Source organism: Lathamus discolor, chromosome 2 (assembly GCF_037157495.1).
Source record: "Lathamus discolor isolate bLatDis1 chromosome 2, bLatDis1.hap1, whole genome shotgun sequence".
In the NCBI taxonomy this organism is placed as follows: Eukaryota; Metazoa; Chordata; class Aves; order Psittaciformes; family Psittacidae; genus Lathamus; species Lathamus discolor.
In genome coordinates, this window is record NC_088885.1 from 117,116,959 (window position 1) to 117,136,338 (window position 19,380).

Consider the following 19,380-nt stretch of genomic DNA (forward strand, 5'->3'; position numbering starts at 1 on the left):
TGATTTATTCTCTGGCCACTTCCCAACCTCTTTCTGCTTCTCACCACAAGTTAGTCATACAAAAACCAGATACACTGATAAAGTTACTACAATGGTTAAAAAGAAGTCATACATTAGATTAACAGCAGCAGCATTACAAAAAGCATCTTTCAGAACAAAACAGGCAGACAGAACTAAAGCAAACCCAAGAATGGAATTTTACCGATTTGTAATGATATCATCCCAGATGTTCATAGGATCCATTTTAGCATCTGGATATCTGCTTGTCCAGATTCTGAGAAGTCTCTTAAGGGAAGCCTGTGAAGCTAAGTTACCTAGAAATCAATCAAGAATACTTTAAATGCATCTAAATCCAAACGGCATGAAGAAGGACTAAACCAAACATAGTCTAACATTCAAATCAGAAAACTGCAATAAAACAACCCACTTGCATTTAATACACTACTTGGTAATCATATGCCTTTTGTTTATGGCTGAAGCACAGGAGATTCAATAAGGACATCAGTGTCAACTGCTACTGGGAATCACCACTGTGTAGGTACCTTTCCATACAGGAATATGTTGGAATACAGTGGAAATATAAACTGAATTTAATATGTAATTCAGTTTATGCTCATAAATTTGTATATCATGCCTGCCTCAAGAGCTATAAAATATATGCCACACCCCTCTCTTATCTCTGCTATTACTTGCTACAAAAGCGACAGTAACAAAAAAAATCTTAGTTTAAAACTATTACTTATAAACGAGATACTTAACTCTTATCACAAAATCACAGAATAGTTAGGGTTGGAAAGGACCTCAAGATCATCTAGTTCCAACCCCCCTGCCATGGGCAGGGACACCTCACACTAAACCATCCCACACAAGGCTTCATCCAACCTGGCCTTGAACACTGCCAGGGATGGAGCACTCACAACCTCCCTGGGCAACCCATTCCAGTGTCTCACCACCCTAACAGGAAAGAATTTCCTCCTTATATCCAATCTAAACTTCCCCTCTTTAAGTTTGAACCCATTACCCCTTGTCCTATCACTACAGTCCCTCCCCACGAAGAGTCCCTCCCCAGCATCCCTACAGGCCCCCTTCAGACACTGGAAGGCTGCTATTAGGTCCCCACGCAGCCTTCTCTTCTTCAGGCTGAACAGCCCCAACTTCCTCAGCCTATCTTCATACAGGAGTTCCATGTCCTTTTCATGTTGAGGACACCAGAACTGCACACAATACTCCAGGTGAGGTCTCACAAGAGCAGAGTAGAGGGGCAGGATCACCTCTTTTGACCTGCTGGTCACACTCCCTTTGATGCAGCCCAGGATACGGTCGGCTTTCTAGGCTGTGAGCGAATAGCGTGGCTAATAAAACTTTGCAATAGGACACAGAAGTATCTTTAAGCCTGCAGAACTGCAGTAGTTCTTACTGTCAATAAGACAATAAGAAGTAATTCCAGACTGATGGTCCTTCAAACAGAAGTTTGGTAATCCAAGTGGGGCAATGGCCATTCAAAGTTCAGGAAACATGATTATTTCACACAGTGAAAGGAAAGTTAATTAAGAGGGGGAAAAATTAAACAAATCTTTACTTCTCCTGGTCATAAAATTGATGAAATCCTGTATTTCTGTCAAAGCTTGTACAGACTGCAGTTTGGTCATCCGACTTTGGTATAACAAAGTATCTATACTGGAATAGCTCTGAAAAGAAAGGGAGAGAATGGAAGATTTCACATACAGAATTTACAGCATAGCTCTATTCAGTGCTCTACATGATATTTATGCGATGCTGCTTTATGCCCTACAACCGAATCTTTCACAAATAATTTAATAGCCTGTAATCTGAGAGCAACTCTGCTTTGGACAAGCACAGAGGTATATTCTACCTCCGATTCCTATCCTAGGTTTTAGGGTAGTCCTACAGTCTAATAAAAATTTAGTAATGGATGGAACTTGTAACCTCTGAATTTAATACTCTCAAGTTTGTTCTGGGGCCAGGAGGCTTCTGAAAAGAGGAATGAAATAAAACTGCTATTAATCTGCACAATTACTCTGAAAAATGTCTAATAGATGAAATCATCAAAACAAAACAAATTAGAATGGGATGACACACTCCACTGGCTGGCTCACCCCTCATCACTGCAAGCAGTGAACTGAAATTTATACAAAAAATCATATCAAAGATAGCAGAGACTGTTACCTGCATGAAGATCTGCATGCCATTGCTAATGTAATATTTGGCTCTGTCAAAATCATCTTGCAGGATGTAAAGGAGACTAAGCTCTTGGCTGTAATTCATTTCTATAATGGCTTTCTTCTGTTCTGTCTTCATTGCCTCATCAATAAAAGTTAACAAAGTCTGGTCATTTTCCCCCCTGAGCAGTAACTTCAGCTTACTGCGTATTATATAGGGCAGATAGGTCTCCTAGAAGGTAAAAACATTGTCTTTACTTATAGGAACTGAGTATTAGATGATCAATTTTTTTTTTATGTTATCAAGGACAGATCAGGTAAGTATTAAAGTATTTGAATAGTTTTCTTAAATGTGTTCCTTTAGACAAATTTCAATTTATCAACAAATCACAGCAGCCTTGTCCCATAGGCTCCAGAAGTTGTTAGAAAATTCTACCAGTTTCAAATCCAGTGGTTTGGTAACTCTTAAAACATGAAACAAACAGAAGTGATAAAATCAACAGAAACACTGCAAGAGCACAAGCTGGTCCTATACAATCAACCATAGACTCAAGGTAAAAACTAAACATTGTAAAAACAGCAGAAGTTACTGCGCCAATTATTTTTATATATCAGAGTCTGGTAGTTTCCACAGTAAAGTAATCTAAATACCAACTGATTTCCACCCACAATTACATTACTGTAAGACATCCTTGCAGAGATAAAAATAGTATAGTATCAACAAAGTGATTTCTAAAAACCTGAAAAAATGGATCATTCCACGTTTTGCTCAGGTCTGGGGGTTTTCCACTATCGATATTAACGGTAGCACAATACTCCAGAGACTTCCAGTCTGTGAGGTGGTCATAGCATTCCAGAGATGCAAGTTCCCAGAAGTCCTTCTCCGCTTCTGTTGGCTCTCCATCTTGCCAGTCTTCTTTAGAGAGTGCCTAGGGAATGAATTTGAGGGGGAGGAAGGTTCTCAGCTGCAATCTGACACTAGTTTCAATTCTAAGTCTCTTAAAAACATCTACCCATTTACCAGAATGTGACAGCAACATTAAATGCAGAAAATCCAAGCTTATCAGAATTCACACAGAAATTCATTTCGCACAGCCATCTTTATTAAACCTACATTTTTAAAGAGCAAAGACTTTAAAAGAAGGTTAAAGAGATCCTTCTTCATTTTTACCCACTGTATCTCAGATTTTCTTTGCCATGAACACTGGCAGTTGTTCTTTTGGGGTGGCAGTGTGCACACAGTGTTTTACTTGCCTGCCCAGGTGATTGCACACATGAAGCTTTGTAACAAACAGTAAGTAGTATCATGCTTACTGCCGTGTTGTGACTGCTTATCTGTTCCCATGCCTTTGCAGACTGAACCACCAATCAAACAAAACACAAGGACATTCTAAACAACATGCTGCTCCCAAAACATTTAATTTTGACTTATTAGTTTTAAGTCATGAGAGATATATGAAACAACACAATCTTGCTGACTTTTTACCTCATCGTAGTATTTAGCTGCTTCAGCATAATCACTCCTTGCTTCTGCCAACAACGCCTTCTGTGTGATTTCCTTAGTCCCAGTCTTACTACTGAAAATGCCACGAAGGACATCATAATCTCCAAGAGATCGGTAAAGCCTAGCAAAATTGAAAAAGGAAATATTGGTTGAACAGAAGTGTATCAATGCACACATGAGCCATTTAAAGAAATAATAATTCATTAAGCAGTAATACTACTGGCTTGTAATTAAAAAAAATACCTCTTATATTAAAGATCATAAATATATATTTAAATAGAGAAACTTCATCGTGTAGGGAAATATCTGAACTGTGGAAACTCCTGCAGTTGCAAAGCTATGAACAACATGTTTTTCAGCAGCGTGATAGCATGATCAGGGTGCACAGCTGTTAAGCCTAACTGCTCTAACTGAAAGATAGTAATTAACTGACAAATTAAAAGCATATCTAACTGTCAAAGAGGGAAAGACTAAAAAAGAAATCCCATAAGCCATAAAGGCACAGGTCTTCACAAAGCAAACCTAAATGGGAGTAAATTGTCTCAAACAAGAATTTACTTGGCAAGTTCAATCCATCTGATCACATCTGGGGGAAGCTCTGTCCTCCCGCGCATCCGCTTGGGTGGGGGCTCCTCCACAGGGGACAGAGCCATCAGGGCGTGCTCCAGAAGAAGGATGCCCACTGGCTGCTGTAAACTTGCAAGGCAGCTTGTGCTCACATTAGCTGCATCCAGTTCTAACAGCTCTCTGTGCCGGTAACTTATTTCCTATAAAATAAAACAAAACAAACCAACAAGCATCTACTTGGTCTGATGCTGATAGTTACCTTTCAGAGATCATGTATTTGGTATCCTTTTTCTTACAGTGCAAACTTTGGAAATAAGCCATTAAATCTCCAGAAGTCCCCAACTCTGGGAAAACTGGAATAATTTACTTCTGTGCTGTTGCTGCTTGGACAGAGAACAGTAGAGAATAACTTCTCTACTTCATCTGTCTCCAGGGCACAGGACAACCCTCTCAACAGAAACACATTAGCAGTGGGGTAGAGTGAATTTCACTTAACATACTGAGTGGTGTGTTTCTGTCATAAGCTGAAAGGCAAGACTAATCACAATGTCTGCTCTGAGCTGGAGGTTTTCTTTCCACACACTTTCCCAGTTTTAGCATACCACTGCTTCCTTTTAGATTCATTTAGTATTGTGCTCATCTAGTTCTGCCTGATTTAAAGGCATGGCAATATTCCTGGGAGATCTTTACCATATTTAACATTAGTCTAAATACAGAATAACCTCATTTTCAGGGATAAATATTCTTCTTCACCTGAAGGTTCTTTTAAATAGTTCAATTATCCCAAATACATGTAAATATATCAAGAAAGCAGAATATGAGTTTATTAAAGCCTATTTTTTTCCACTTAAGAACCAAAAGGAAAGCTGCAATAATAGCTTAACCAACAGAGAGGAAAAAAAGAAATTTTTTTACATTATAAAAATTTAACATTGTAAAAATTTTTTCATTATAAAAAACATCACCAAGTTTTAGGATAAAAATTGAAGTTTGATTCTTGCAACACGGTATGTTCAAAAATACTAAGTGGGGAAAAAACCCTGCTATTTGGAAACTGCAACAAGAGACTGTGAGAACAACCAAGCTACACTTCTTTGATACATGGCAACCATCACAAAACCTGCAGAATAGGCATCTGGCATAAGCAAACTCATTACACAATCTGTATAGCTGAGACTCTCACACCAATAAATTTGTACTCAACAAAAAAAAGAACAGCTTCTTGTAGCTTCCTGAGCTACAGAGCAGGTGGCTCCCGATGAAGGGGTAAGCACACGGTTCACCTGGTATTCAGGCAATTTCAACTAGCAGTTGAAACTGAACGTGCGCACCAGACACTTCTATGTACAGGCACACATTTCTTGACTGCAAACTTTTAGGGGCTACGTCAGGGACACAGTGCCAACTGCACAATCTAAAACTGTAAGAACAGGTTGGCTAAGGTAAGACCACAAGCCCTTTCTCAGGGATACCAAGGAAAAAATGTGAGAATTGTGCAAACATAATGGAATGTCCACAGAATGAATATAAACTCACAATTTACGGACATCACCCCACATCAAAGGAGATACCTATTTAGTGCATTTTTGTGACCATTAACTTATCTTTTGAAAGTAGAGGGATTATTTCTTGCTCTGTATGCACTTTATTTGCACCATGTGTTTAAAGATTAGGATGAATGGCATCCAAACTGACCTGACAGCTACAATATTTATAAGGCAATATATAAGGCCAGGTATCTCTATAGAGTCTATGTAAACTTTTGTGATGGAGTTATCTTCTTTCTCAGTATTTCAGCCGGTTTTCAATCTGCCCTGAAAGCCAATACCAGAGCCCCATATTAAATGTTAAGATTACACCTTCAGGCAAAACCAGCTATTTTTATCACCAAGTTATTCTCCTGATGGGACTTGAACCTGCCAAGGAACCAGAAGTAGGAAGTATTTCTGAAACAAGCCCATATTTCTCATACTGTTGGTATATAGGAAATAGAAGCTGCATTTTCAACGGCCAAGACATTAGGACAGCCTCTGTGAGCTGAATGACAGCTTCGACATTGTGTGCCAAGCCTCACCCTCTCCTTTGATCAACACAAACTCTAATCCCTGTTGGGGAAAAGACTTCCTCTCACTGTTATGCAGGATGCTCAAATACACAGGCTGAGGCTTGCCTTTTTGATGCTGATGTTTTGTTGCTGAATGGGGATGGTAATGAGATGCTCTTATCACTCTTGACTAATGACATGTTTGACTAATTGTAATCTACCTATTTTTTGTGTCATTATTTTTACATTTATCTAGAAAAAAAATAAAAGTAGCTAACACAACAGTGTTATCAATAGGCTCTAACAGACAGCACAATTCAACACAAATAACATTACCAAGACAGAGAACCAACAAATGGAATGTCTAGAGGGAATATTAACAGATAGCTATTGTGAGATGCTGGCTCAAAAAATACCAAGATAGGCCAGAAAAATCCCCATTGCATTTGACCTTTCATGCAGCTGCACAGAAAAAAAGTAAACAAGAAATTATATTTTCTCAGATGTGTAAATACAAGTACTAAGAAGCAAAGTCACTGTTTAAAAAGCTGGTCCAAACCAGACACTCCTCCTGTATTACAAATGACATCTACTGTCACAGACTATTTAGATTTCCATAACAGAAAGAAGACATCACCTGCAACTCAAAGATTATTTTGAGAGCTACAAATCAGATACAACACTAAGATCAACACGGTTGATGCGAAACATTAAACATAATGAAAATGGGTATGTAACAGGTGCTTGGACAAGCACCCTGAAAACTGGGGTAAAACATGAAGTTCACAATCTGTTTCAATAGCACAGTATGTTCCCATAGCAGAGAGGCTTGTGTTTTCTTTCCACTGAAACGGCTGTGGTGCACCCACTCGCCCTTTGGTGGGGGTGAATCCTTCCCTCCTTACTGAAAACCCCCAGACAACTACTTCAGGGGCCTAAGTTTCAAAAATAAGTAAGAGGCTAACAACAAACAGTCTGACAGCTACTGATATCCTCAAGACATCAAAGTATTCCATCAGTAAGCACTTCCCAGAAACAGGGAGATAAGCACCACACCCACATATCCCTTTCAATTGTTCTTGTGGCTTTCATTTCAAATCAAGTCTCTTCTTGTTGCTGATGCAATTAAAACATTAAAAGGTGACTCAAACTCTACAAATCAGAAATTGTAGGAGCCTTGAAAAATCGGTTCAAAGGCATGCATTACCTTGTTCACCTTAAAAAGAATCACTTGAAATATCCATTTGATTAACAATTCTCTTTCCATCTCTGTCTAAATTCCAGTAACAGTATTTAACCTCCACTACCACTGGGTTTATCACACATTCAGACAGACATTATACTCAGTTACTTTCATGCCATATAGCAGGATTTACCTGGATGCACGCAATGAATGGTGGGAAGTAAGACAGGCTCATACTCAGGAAATTATTGAAGTTGTTCAGCAGCTTCTGGATGATGGCTTTTTTCTCAGAAGGAGTTTTAGATTTTTCTATCTCATGAAAAATTCCACAAAACAAACTGCTGAAGAGCTGCTTGGCAAATGTTGGATCTTTCTGAAAATTACAACGAAAGCAATAAGACCGCTGAATTTTGCTGTGACACAATAAACTAATAAATAAAACTAAGAGATATGACCCACGCTGTACCTAATCCCTATGTGGACAGTCTTCGGGAGTGGAATACTTAGTCTGGCATGCATCCCACCTATGCTGGGAATTACTGTACTACCCATTCAAATACCATCTTAATTCTACATAACCTCCAAGACAAAGTAGGTTTCAGGTCAGAGTGTTGGTGAAGAAGAGGAAATTTACAGTTTTCACACATTCACAGTTTCCACTACAGGCATCAGACACCTGATACCATCTTAGGGACACCACTGCCAGTGAAGAGGGTTTCAGGAAAGAAACAGAAAACATCAATGTGCGAGGGGACCAGGGCTTTACACTGAGGCAGCTAACACAGAAAGATGAGACTGTCTGTGCAGACAGATGGTTCCATCTGATATTTAAAGGCATTTTTTCAATGTCATTTTCCTCACAAGAACAGAAAACTTGACCAGTGACCTCTGAAAAGCAGACAGACCTGGGCAAGGCCCTGCAGAGGGGCAATGAGACTGCAGTATTCAATCTGGATGTCAGGAAGGTCTCCTACTCGGTAACTTCTGTACAAGGTAACCTGGGCATCGTATTTCATCTTCAGCTCAGATTTCATCTCCTGAAACGCATTGCTCATGTTAATAAAAATAACAATTGTCTTACTTAGGGAGACCTGTATCTAGATAGGACAAAATAGGCACAGGTATTTCCGAAATGTTTTATAATTTTGCCATGCTAATTAAACAAATAGATTTTCTATAGAGCCATAATATGGTTAAACCCAGATTAACTTAGTCAACTAAGAACTCCAAAGTCTTGTTCATAGACTTACTTCAGCCATTTAATATTAACACCTTGTAGATCCTGCTTCCATACAGGCAGTATTTAAGTCACTTTTAAAGAGAATGATTATGACTGACAGCTAGTAAGCTACTCTGCTTTAATAAGTTACTGCCTGCCAGATGAACCACAGCAGTCCATCATATGATGGTTCTCAGCCTGGCCCAGGTGCAAAGCAAAATGAGGTCCCTAAAGCTAGTGTGTTTTATTTCACACAGTGGGATGGGGAGGAGAAGGAGGAAGGATGAACCTGGTAGAACTGATGCCTTGAACTTGAACCAAACCATAGTAAAACTGTTGTAAATTGCAGTTGTTAAATAGTTGCCCTGCCTTCTTCTGAGGCTTGCAGAAATACATTGAAATGAAACAAGAGCTACTACCAGATATAGATAAAACCTGTCTCTGCCTTTCTTTCTTCTCATAGCACTTACATGCTATAAGGAAATAAACAGCCAAGTTTAGATGCTGGGATTTTATTTTTAACTACTCTTAGTAGCAGGTAATCCAGCAGACAGTGGGTGTATATATATATATATATAGATTGGTAGAAGAGGGAAACAGGAGAAAGCTTGAAGATTTCTTCTTCTTCTGTAAACCCTTGGCGATTTTGCTGTTTGAGCCCATTTTTCTTCTACATAACTTCAAAAGAATAATTTTAAAAAAGCTTGCAAGAGACAAATGCTGGGAGAAATTAAGACTTTATAAAAGCTGTTTCCAAATACTTTCTAGCTTAGGACCTACTTTTTCTTGTTTTGCCCCACCAGGTACAGTATTAACGCAAGCCACTGAGTTCTGTGTGTGTTTATTTTCAACAAATCTCTTTAAAAGTCCTGAGAGAATTCAGTCTCCTATGGTCCTTTATTGTGGAATATTGCAGGGGAGTTTCTTGGTTGTATCTTGGACTGTCATGCAGAATGTATTTACAGGTTCTTGCTTGCTGGGTGGGAGGAAATAGTGTCAATAGGCTAAAAGATGTCAGGGAAGCTGAGAGGAAGCTGGACTGCTTGCTCCAGGCCCAAACTGCGCAGGGGCCTCAAGCATCTATCATAGCTCACGCAGGAAAGAAGGCCAGTAACCCAGGAAGATGGGAACTAGTAACAAAAAAACAACACAAAAAGGAGGAAGAGGACAATTAAAAGCAAGGGGCTTCCTCCTAAATCTGTTGTCCCCACCCAGAACCACTTCACAGTTCTGCAGGGGACTAACAAGGAAACACATTCACAACATGAACAGCCAGCTGATGCCCTGGTAAAGAAGATCACTACTGGTGCTGCCAGGAAAAAGCGGCGGGGCGTAGTAGTACGGGACTCTACTTTGAAAGGGACAGAGGCACCCATCTGTTGGCCTGACCCAGTCTCAAGGGAGGTGAGTTGCCTACCTGGGGCTCGGATCAGGGATGTTGCAGAGAGGCTGCCTGGTCTAGTAAGTCCCACGGACTATTACCCACTTCTATTGACCCATGTGGGTGCTAGTGATATAGATAGCAGTAGCCCGGAGAACATTAGGAAGGACTACAGAGCCCTGGGAGAGGTGATTAGGGGCTCTGGAGCTCGGTCTGTCTTTTCATCAATTCTCCAGAATAAAGGGGAGAACCTTAAAAAGGCTAGGAGGATTGGCCAGGTTAATAAATGGTTAGAACAGTGGTGCCATAGTCAGGGGTTTGGGTATTTAGAACATGCGACACGATTTCGGAGGCCAGGTTTACTGGAAGCTGGTGGAGCTGGTTTGACAAGAATGGTTTTGGCAGGAGGCTTGCCAGGCTGGTCAAGGAGGCTTTAAACTAGATATGTTGGGGGAGGGAGGCATCGTTCCATCCCAACACACCCAGTCAGTTGCCAGCACCTATAATAAATGCTCGTAACAATGTAGATATATTCCAGCTGCTCTAGCCAATGAGCTGGCTTCATTTGGAGCTCTGCTCATATGCCTCTATAAAAATGCCCATAGTATGGGGAACAAACAAGAGGAATTAAGAGATGTGGGCACATCTATGGGGATATGATAAAATAGGTATCACAGAAACATGGTGGGATAGCTCCTATGACTGGAGTGTTGGAATGGAAGGTTACAGGCTCTTTAGGAAAGACAGGCCCAGCAGACAGAGAGGGGGAGTTGCTATTTATGTCAGTGATAGGCTGGAGAGTATGGAACTCTGTCTGGGGACAGGTGAGCAGTCAACAGTTTGTGGGTCAGGGTTAAAGGGAGATCAGCTATGGGGGACATTACTGTAGGGACCTGTTACAGACCACCTGATCAAGAGTACTCTGTGGATGAAGCACTCTATAGACAGATAGGAACAGCCTCACGCTTGCAGGCCCTTGTCCTCATGGGTGACTTCAACCACCCTGGTATCTGTTGGAAGGACGGTATGGCCCGGCACAAGCAATCCAGGAGGTTCCTCAATTGTGTGGAAGACAACTTCCTTCTGTAAGTAATAGAGGAGCCGACAAGGAGAGGTGCCACACTTGACCTTGTGCTCACCAACAGGGAAGGGATGGTTGGAAATGTGACACTCCAGGCAGCCTTGGTTGCAGTGACCATGAGATGGTTGAGTTCGAGATCCTCAGGACAGTGAGAAGAGCGTGCAGCAAGCTCACTGCTGTGGACTTCAAAAGAGCAGACTCTGGCCTCTTCAGGAGCCTGCTTAGTAAGGTTCCATGGGATATAGCCCTAGAGGGCAGGGGGGCCCAAGACTCTTGGTTGATATTCAAGGATCACCTGCTACAACCTCAGGAGTGTTGTGTCCTGACTAGAAGGAAGTGCAGCAGGAGGGCCAGGAGACCTCTTTGGATGGATAAGGAGCTGCTGAGGAAAATTCAAAGGAAAAAAGAGGCTTATAAAAGGTGGAAGCAAGGACAGGCAGCCTGGGAAGAATACAGGGATGTTGTCTGGGAAGCGAGGGACCAGGTTAGGAAAGCTAAGGCCCAGTTAGAATTAAACTTGGCTAGGGATGTTAAGGATAACAGGAAGGGGTTTTATCGGTACACTGCAAATAAAAAACAGACTAGGGACAACGTAGGCCCTCTCCAGAAGCTCTCCGGAGAACTGGCTACCCTGGATTTGGAGAAGGCTGAAGTTCTTAATGACTTTTTTGCCTCAGTCTTCACTGGCAAAGGCTCTGACCACATCACCCAAGCCTTGGAAGGCAGATGCAGAGACTGTGAGAATGAAGACCTTGGGCCCACTGTAAGAGAGGATCTGGTTCGAGACCATCTTAAGAACCTGAATGTGCACAAGTCCATGGGAGCTGATGAAATCCATCCCTGGGTCCAGAAGGAGCTGGCAAATGAAGTTGCTAAGCCACTGTCCATCATATTGGAAATATCATGGCAGCCAGGTGAAGTTCCTGACGACTGGAAAAAGGGAAATACAGCCCCCATTTTCAAGAAGGGGAAAATGGAAGACCCGGGGAATTACAGACCAGTCAGTCTCACCTCTGTGCCTGGCAAAATCTTGGAGCAGATTCTCCTGGAAGGCATGCTAAGGCACATGAAAAACAACAAGGTGCTTGGTGACAGCCAGCATGGCTGCACTAAGGGGAAATCCTGCCTGACCAATTTGGTGGCCTTCTATGATGGGGCTACAGAACTGATGGACACGGGTAGAGCAGTTGATGTCATCTACCTGGACTTGTGCAAAGCCTTCAACTCTGTCCTGCATGATATCCTTGTCTCTAAATTGGAGAGAATCAATTTGATAGGTGGACCACTCGGTGGATAAAGAACTGGCTGGATGGCTGCATGCAAAGAGTTGTGGTCAATGGCTCAATGTCCAGCTGAAGACCAGTAATGAGTGCTGTCCCTCAGGGATCAGTGTTGGGACTGGTCTTGTTCAACATCTTTGTTGGTGACATGGACAGTGGGATTGAGGGAGCCTTCAGCAATTTTGCTGATGACACCAAGCTGTGTGGTTCAGTTGAGACACTGGAGGGAAGGGATGCCATCCAGAGGGACCTTGACATGCTTGTGAGGTGGGCTGATACCAACTTTATGAAGTTTAACTATGCCAAGTGCAAGGTCCTACACCTGGGTCGGAGCAATCCCACGCACAACTACAGGTTGGGCAGAGAAGAGATTCAGAGCAGCCCTGTGGAGAAGGACTTGGGGGTGTTGGTTGATGAGAAAATGAACATGAGCCGGCTTCAGTGTGCGCTCGCAGCCCAGAAAGCCAACCGTTATCCTGGGCTGCATCAAAAGAAGTCTGACCAGCAGGTCGAAGGAGGTGATCCTGCCCCTCTACTCTGCTCTCATGAGACCTCACCTGGAGTATTGTGTGCAGTTCTGGTGTCCTCAACATAAAAAGGACATGGAACTGTTGGAACAAGTCCAGAGGAGGGCCACGAGGATGATCAGGGGACTGGAGCACCTCCCATATGAAGATAGGCTGAGAAAGTTGGGGCTGTTCAGCCTGGAGAAGAGAAGGCTGTGTGGGGACCTCATAGCAGCCTTCCAGTATCTGAAGGGGGCCTACAAGGATGCTGGAGAGGGACTCTTCATTAGGGACTGTAGTGATAGGACAAGGGGTAATGGGTTCAAACTTAAACAGGGGAAGTTTAGATTGGATACAAGGAGGAAGTTCTTTAATGTGAGGGTGGTGAGGCACTGGAATGGGTTGCCCAAGGAAGTTGTGAACGCTCCATCCCTGGCAGTGTTCAAGGCCAGGTTGAACAGAGCCTTGGGTGAGATGGTTTAGTGTGAGGTGTCCCTGCCCATGGCAGGGGGGTTGGAACTAGATGATCTTAAGGTCCTTTCTAACCCTAACTATTCTATGATTCCATGAAATGGTAGCTTTAACCTGCAAGTAAATATAAATTGGCTAAAATAGGTGTTTGTGTAGTTCTTCCAGATAAGTTCTGTTCACACAGTCATCTGCAGCTGCAAAGAATTATAAATGTCTCAAACTGGGAGCTCTCAGTCCTGGGCTCCTTTGCTCTTGGTCTAACTGCCATCATTTTCATACGATATGTTATTTTTAGTAACATTAACCTACGAAAAACTTACAGAGCTTAAAACCACAAACTTCTTGTTTGTACGTAACACAATCAGGAAACCCATGTAGGACTAAGTTTCTGGTCTTGATAAACACTCAGCAAATGATTATTACTGGCAGTCCTTCAGGTTAAAACTATGCAACTGTTTTGGTTAGGCCATCATCTGTACCACATTTTTGAGTTCACATTCAGATACTGGATAACGTTCACCAAGTATTTCAGCAGCATACTGTATTTTCAAGTCTCCTAGTTTCCAGTAGAACAACTGCAAAAAGCTTCCTGTTGTTAGGGACTCCATCATGTAAAACCACTTCATACACATTAAGTGGCAGACTGGAAGTTTTAACATCCTGCTCTTTCTTCACTCATGATAAGTAACATCATTTACCTTTAAGCCCATAAATAGCATGATTTCCAAATAAAACCTTCTGAAGCTCCTAAAGCAGCACCCAGCATCTTATACCTGCCTTTTCTTCACAAAGTTAATTCTACAGATGATATACAAGACTGCAAATGGCATTGGGACTTCAGGTTTTAAACTTATTTGGATGAACAGACCTTTTCTCTTTTCTGCTCAGCCACACCTTTTCTAGCATAAATCAAACTGAGTTTCTCTTGGTCCTTCAAGAAACGTCTTCGTAGTCTTAGGATTTCTGCTCGTTCTTCTATACCTAGGGAACACACAACCATGTCCACAGCTTTTCCTTTCTCAAGCAAACTTCACATTTAAGGCAGGAGAATCATACAAGAACAAATGTCACCTTTGTATTTACTAGCTTAGCAGCTAGTCCCCAAAATTTCATATCAAACAACTCAATACAAGATAGCAAATTAAAACAAATTAAGCTGTTCTTAGGACAAGAGGTAATAACCATTTATAGAAAAACTTTTAGCATGGGGATGAGGTATAAGGGCCAAACTATTGTACTGGGAAAAGCACTAAATATTATGAACAACTTTGCCTTCCTATGACACATTCATTTCAAGTGCTCAAAGACAAGCATGGCATTTCCACCACATTTCATAAAGTATACAGCTCCCTACATAAAGAGGTGCTAAATATATTCAAAGACTGAGTAATAATAATATAGTACTATATTTTTAAAGTTACTATTACAGAACTGTCACTGGATCAATTCCTGATCAGGACAGTTATGGAGAAAGGCCACTTTATAGACTGTTCACTTCAGTCCACTTCATAGCAAAGAAAAGTGAACCAACAAAACCAAAACACTACATCTGGTACTTTCCTGGTAAAAGCCCAGAGACTGACCTCTCCGTTTCTCTAGTTCAGCATGGTCCATTCAAAACTGCCCTGGAACACCTCTCAGGTATTGAAAAGGTCAGTCTATAGCTCTCTGCCTCAACTTCTACTCTCATCCTTCCAGTCAAAATTTTAATGACAAGGTAGGCAAGAGTGAAATGGGAAAGAACAGGGAGAAGGAGCCTGAGCCATTCCAGAACACATTCCAGGACAATACTGATGTTTTTCACTTATCGACTGGGTGGATGAAGGAGCATTCTTGGAAAATAGCAGGTAATTCTAATGACAGATAGCAATATGTTGTAGATCCCGTCAGCACAGCTGAATTAGTTTGGAAAAAATATGTTTAAAGAGATCTCTTCTTTAAAGAGATAAGTAGTTTAATTTAAAACAGAAGGAACAGAACTTTCAGATATTCATGTTACAATTATCTTAGGAAGAGGTAGGAATGCAAACATCACACTGGCCAGTTTCTTATCCAGCAAGTTATTTCATCTAGCAACATAGTTTTGCAGTTCCTAGCACAAGTCTAACGTTTTGCCACACGTTATGTACTGCCACATGTGCCTGGAAACAAAATCTCTCAAACTGAGCCTCAATTAGAATGGACTGCCAGCCAAAACTGACAAAGATGGTCTATAAAAATGTAATATTTATCTAGAAATTGCATCATAAGGTTTACAAACCTTTAGTTTTGCTGTCCACCTCATCTCCAGGCAAACCCAACCTTTTCTTCCCAAAATCTGGCCCCACAGGTTTAAATGTTGCTTGTTTAAATTTTTCACTCCGTTTGCTAACCAATAGCATGGATGAAGACACGGATTCAGAGGATGAAGGAACTGTATACTCTGCCAACGTGTCAATGCTACTTCCAGTTAGCCAATTATAAGAACTTCTACCACCTGTAAAAAAAAAGGTAAAAAAAAATCTGTAACATATCCACATATAAATCTAGTGAAAAGATCTATTTTTCTCCCCCTGAAATATGTTTATGGGCAGAACAGATTTGAGGCAGTTAAGAAACAAACTTCTTTTACGTTAGGCAGAATATAAAATACAGGAGACAAAAATGTGGATGTTTTTTCTTGTAACAGGAAAAAAGTCCTTGAAAACAATATATTAGAGACATTCTCACTTTTACATTTAAAAATTCATATACAACAGGAATTGAATCATTCCTACGGCAAACAAGAAGATTTCAGAAGACACAGGTCTGGACTCACTGGCATGCTGTGTAGGTGTAAATTCATATTGTCGCTGGGTAGCCCTCACTCGACCACCGACTGACTCAGAAGAAGGGGATCTTTCTTGTGATAAATTCCTGTGGATACTATGAGAAGCTTGAGTATCCACAAACATAGGCGTGAGCACAGTACTTCGATAACGCCAACTGGAATCAATTACAAAGTCCTACAAACACAAAAACGTTTTAATAAGACCAGTAAGAATGCAGTCTTTTTGCCTTCCTTCCCTGAGACAGGATAACAGAAATTACAGAATTTAAAACATCATCCCAGGAGCAGAACTTGACTATTAAAAAACCCCCAAACACATCAAACTTCTCCACAGGCGCAGCAAAAATGCTCACTAATTTGGATTTGTCAGTTGAGGACTGATTTACAGCTCTTGTACCAGTATCCCCATGCACAATTTTTCTCCTTATGATGTTTCTCTCCACTACCCTCTTTTTAGATATTTCAGTACTCTAGAAATCATACTTGGTGTATGTGTGTATATATATACACATATATATATATGTGTATATTTATATATGTATGTATATATACGTATATAATTACTTTAATTCTTTCTTTTTTGAAAAGAAAGCAAAATTATTATCCCCCCAAAATCAGCAAACTTCTGATAATGTTAATAGCCTATGACTGTTGCAGCTGTTAGTTACGGAGCACAAAATGCACTTGCAAAAATCTCCTTCACTACGCCATTCCTATCCAAGTGGTAACTACATTAGGAATAGAATCTGTCATTTGGCTACACACAGGGTAACACGTTGCAACTCACCTGAAATTTGCATTCAGACAGTGGATGCTCAAATATTTTTCTGGAATAATCTGGGCTCTTGCTAGTCATTTCAAGCAGGAAATTTGTGATTAAACTCAAGTACTGTGTTTCAATCTTGGCGGAATATAAAGAATTTAGCAATGACAGCATACGATCAAGAATATTTGTGGGTAACCTTGTCTCATTACTCCAAAAATTCCTAACAATTAATCTGTAAAGGCAAGGAATAAAGTTATTCTTAGTTATCTGCAGACACAATTTTATAAATTAACTTATTGGAAGAAAAGGAAATAATGTTATCTCGCTGTTACTCTTTCACTAAAATACTTGTAAAGCCTCTAAGGACCAACTCTTCTGTCATAAACAAAGCATGCACTTTAGGGATTCATGACTTCAGACAGTCATCACAACACTGTTTACCACTGTTTACTCACTGCAGGTCAGCATTCTCATCAATTAGTCCTTGAAGCAGCATTTCTTTTGCCAGTTTGAGTATTTCCTGAGAATCACCATCTGCTTGGCTTTCTGGATCACTAACGGAAGGAGAAAAATGTCTCTTAATGACTTCTCTCAAACAATCCACAATAAAATACAAGGATGAGGATGGCAGGAGAAAAGCTGGAACATGCCCATCTTACAAAAACCTCGATTTGGCATAACAACAGTGCATTTTATTTTGTTTTTAATAACACGAGATCTTAATTGTCAAAAATTTCTTGTGTCTTGGCTAAATAGAAAAGAAAAAATCAGAAAGCTAAGTAATACATGTTAGGTATTTATTACAAAGGCCAAACAGAAATAATTCTGAGTTCACAAGGTTACAGCTGAGAGGCAGAGAATTAACTTATCCCACGTGATGCTGGAGTTAAAATTGCCTGTGCTTTTTCGTCACAATAATTATTCATTCAAACAGTGATCTCTGGGAAAAAAATATGTAACAGAACACAACCAAGATGATTTAACAGCAACTAGCTTGTCAAACTGAGAACATGCCTGTTTCGTACTCCAAGGGGTCAAACAGAAAGAACATCTTTACACAGCCAGATTGAAAGGATTCAGATCATACTGAAGTGCCTTCTGGATGCTCTATCCCTGGAAGTGTTCCAAGGCCAGTCTGGATGGGGCTTTGAGCAGCCTGGTCTAGTGGAAGGTGTCCCTGCCCATGGCAGGGTGGTTGAAAGCAGAACACCTTTAAGGTCCCTTCCAACCCAAACCATTCTATGATATACCTTCTACCTATAAACAGATTTCTTTAGTGTACAGTTCTTACTAGTTATAAATTCTGGCAACAAGGAAAAGAGTGGGAGCATCAGAGCTAAGACCTCTTATGCCATCACACTGTGGTGATGCAACACCCTAGTTCTAGGCTAAAGTTCAGGTCTAAGTCTTTGTCCCTTAGTGCAAGGGACAGAATTACTACAAAAGGCCAGAGCCACTTCAGCAAACCATAGGCTCTATCCTTCTGAGAACTGGAAGAACCCCAGGGACAAGCTGTTGGAAGACAGTGCTTCAAACACTTTCACTCTGCCTGAAAGACAACATTTGCAGTGAATACACACCTGTAATTATCATAAATCCACATCAGGATATCATACATGCGCTGTCGACATATTACAGAAGGGTGCGAAATGAATCCTGTCACTCCAGGAAGAAGTTCTTTAAGCTCTAGTGGTTTCAGTTTAGACAGCATCTTGTACACTATATCCAAACAAACCCTTTGCCTTTCATCATCCCTAAAAAGAGAGTGGGGGAAAAAAATAATAGTTACATCACTCTTCATGGCTACACACAGAAACAGATCTATTTAGATTTTAGTAATAATATTTAGTTTTGCATAAAGAGCTTCAGGTGAATACTTCTGAGCTCAATATAAGAGTGAGAATATAACTAAACTAATACTTACTACAGAAATTCTCATCCCAGTGTTGTTTCACCATAATGCTATTTAGGTTATTTTGTCGTTCAGAGCCAACTAACTATTCTAATATTTAACTCCCAGATTCCACTAGCTCAAATTAGGAGAGCAGTGATCAAAAAGTGAACATGAATTATAAACGCTTCCGTATTTAAAAATGTTGTGGCCAGCATAGAAAGTGTTACCAAGAAATTTAGACTATGCATCCACATTTGTAATCACAAGACCACTCACCTATGATTCATGATCTGGATAAAGTCTTTACCCTTTAACTGCAGGTGGAGATCAGGTACTTCTTCTGCCCGGCACATTATTACTTCCAGACAGTAGGTTTTCATCACACCATGAAGTTTGGGTATCAAAAAGAATACTGCATTCATAAACCTTAACATAACCAGAACCCACAAAGAAAATCAAGTTACTTTCTATTATTCCTCTAGATCTACAATGAAC

General features: G+C 40.6%; 1 protein-coding gene across 1 annotated transcript in view; it reads right to left on the minus strand.

Annotated features, from left to right (window-relative positions):
- PRKDC (protein kinase, DNA-activated, catalytic subunit) overlaps window positions 1–19,380 on the minus strand; it is an 81,037-nt gene that overhangs the window by 17,990 nt on the left and 43,667 nt on the right. The window contains exons 54-68 of the mRNA XM_065668228.1: window positions 19,162–19,311; window positions 18,572–18,745; window positions 17,447–17,545; window positions 17,013–17,223; window positions 16,214–16,400; window positions 15,677–15,892; window positions 14,285–14,397; window positions 8,384–8,515; window positions 7,672–7,851; window positions 4,243–4,451; window positions 3,667–3,805; window positions 2,921–3,109; window positions 2,188–2,412; window positions 1,580–1,688; window positions 203–314 (exon numbers count right to left, since the gene is read on the minus strand). Of these exons, the coding sequence (XP_065524300.1) occupies window positions 203–314; window positions 1,580–1,688; window positions 2,188–2,412; window positions 2,921–3,109; window positions 3,667–3,805; window positions 4,243–4,451; window positions 7,672–7,851; window positions 8,384–8,515; window positions 14,285–14,397; window positions 15,677–15,892; window positions 16,214–16,400; window positions 17,013–17,223; window positions 17,447–17,545; window positions 18,572–18,745; window positions 19,162–19,311 (2,445 nt within the window). The remainder of the gene's footprint in view (window positions 1–202; window positions 315–1,579; window positions 1,689–2,187; window positions 2,413–2,920; window positions 3,110–3,666; window positions 3,806–4,242; window positions 4,452–7,671; window positions 7,852–8,383; window positions 8,516–14,284; window positions 14,398–15,676; window positions 15,893–16,213; window positions 16,401–17,012; window positions 17,224–17,446; window positions 17,546–18,571; window positions 18,746–19,161; window positions 19,312–19,380) is intronic.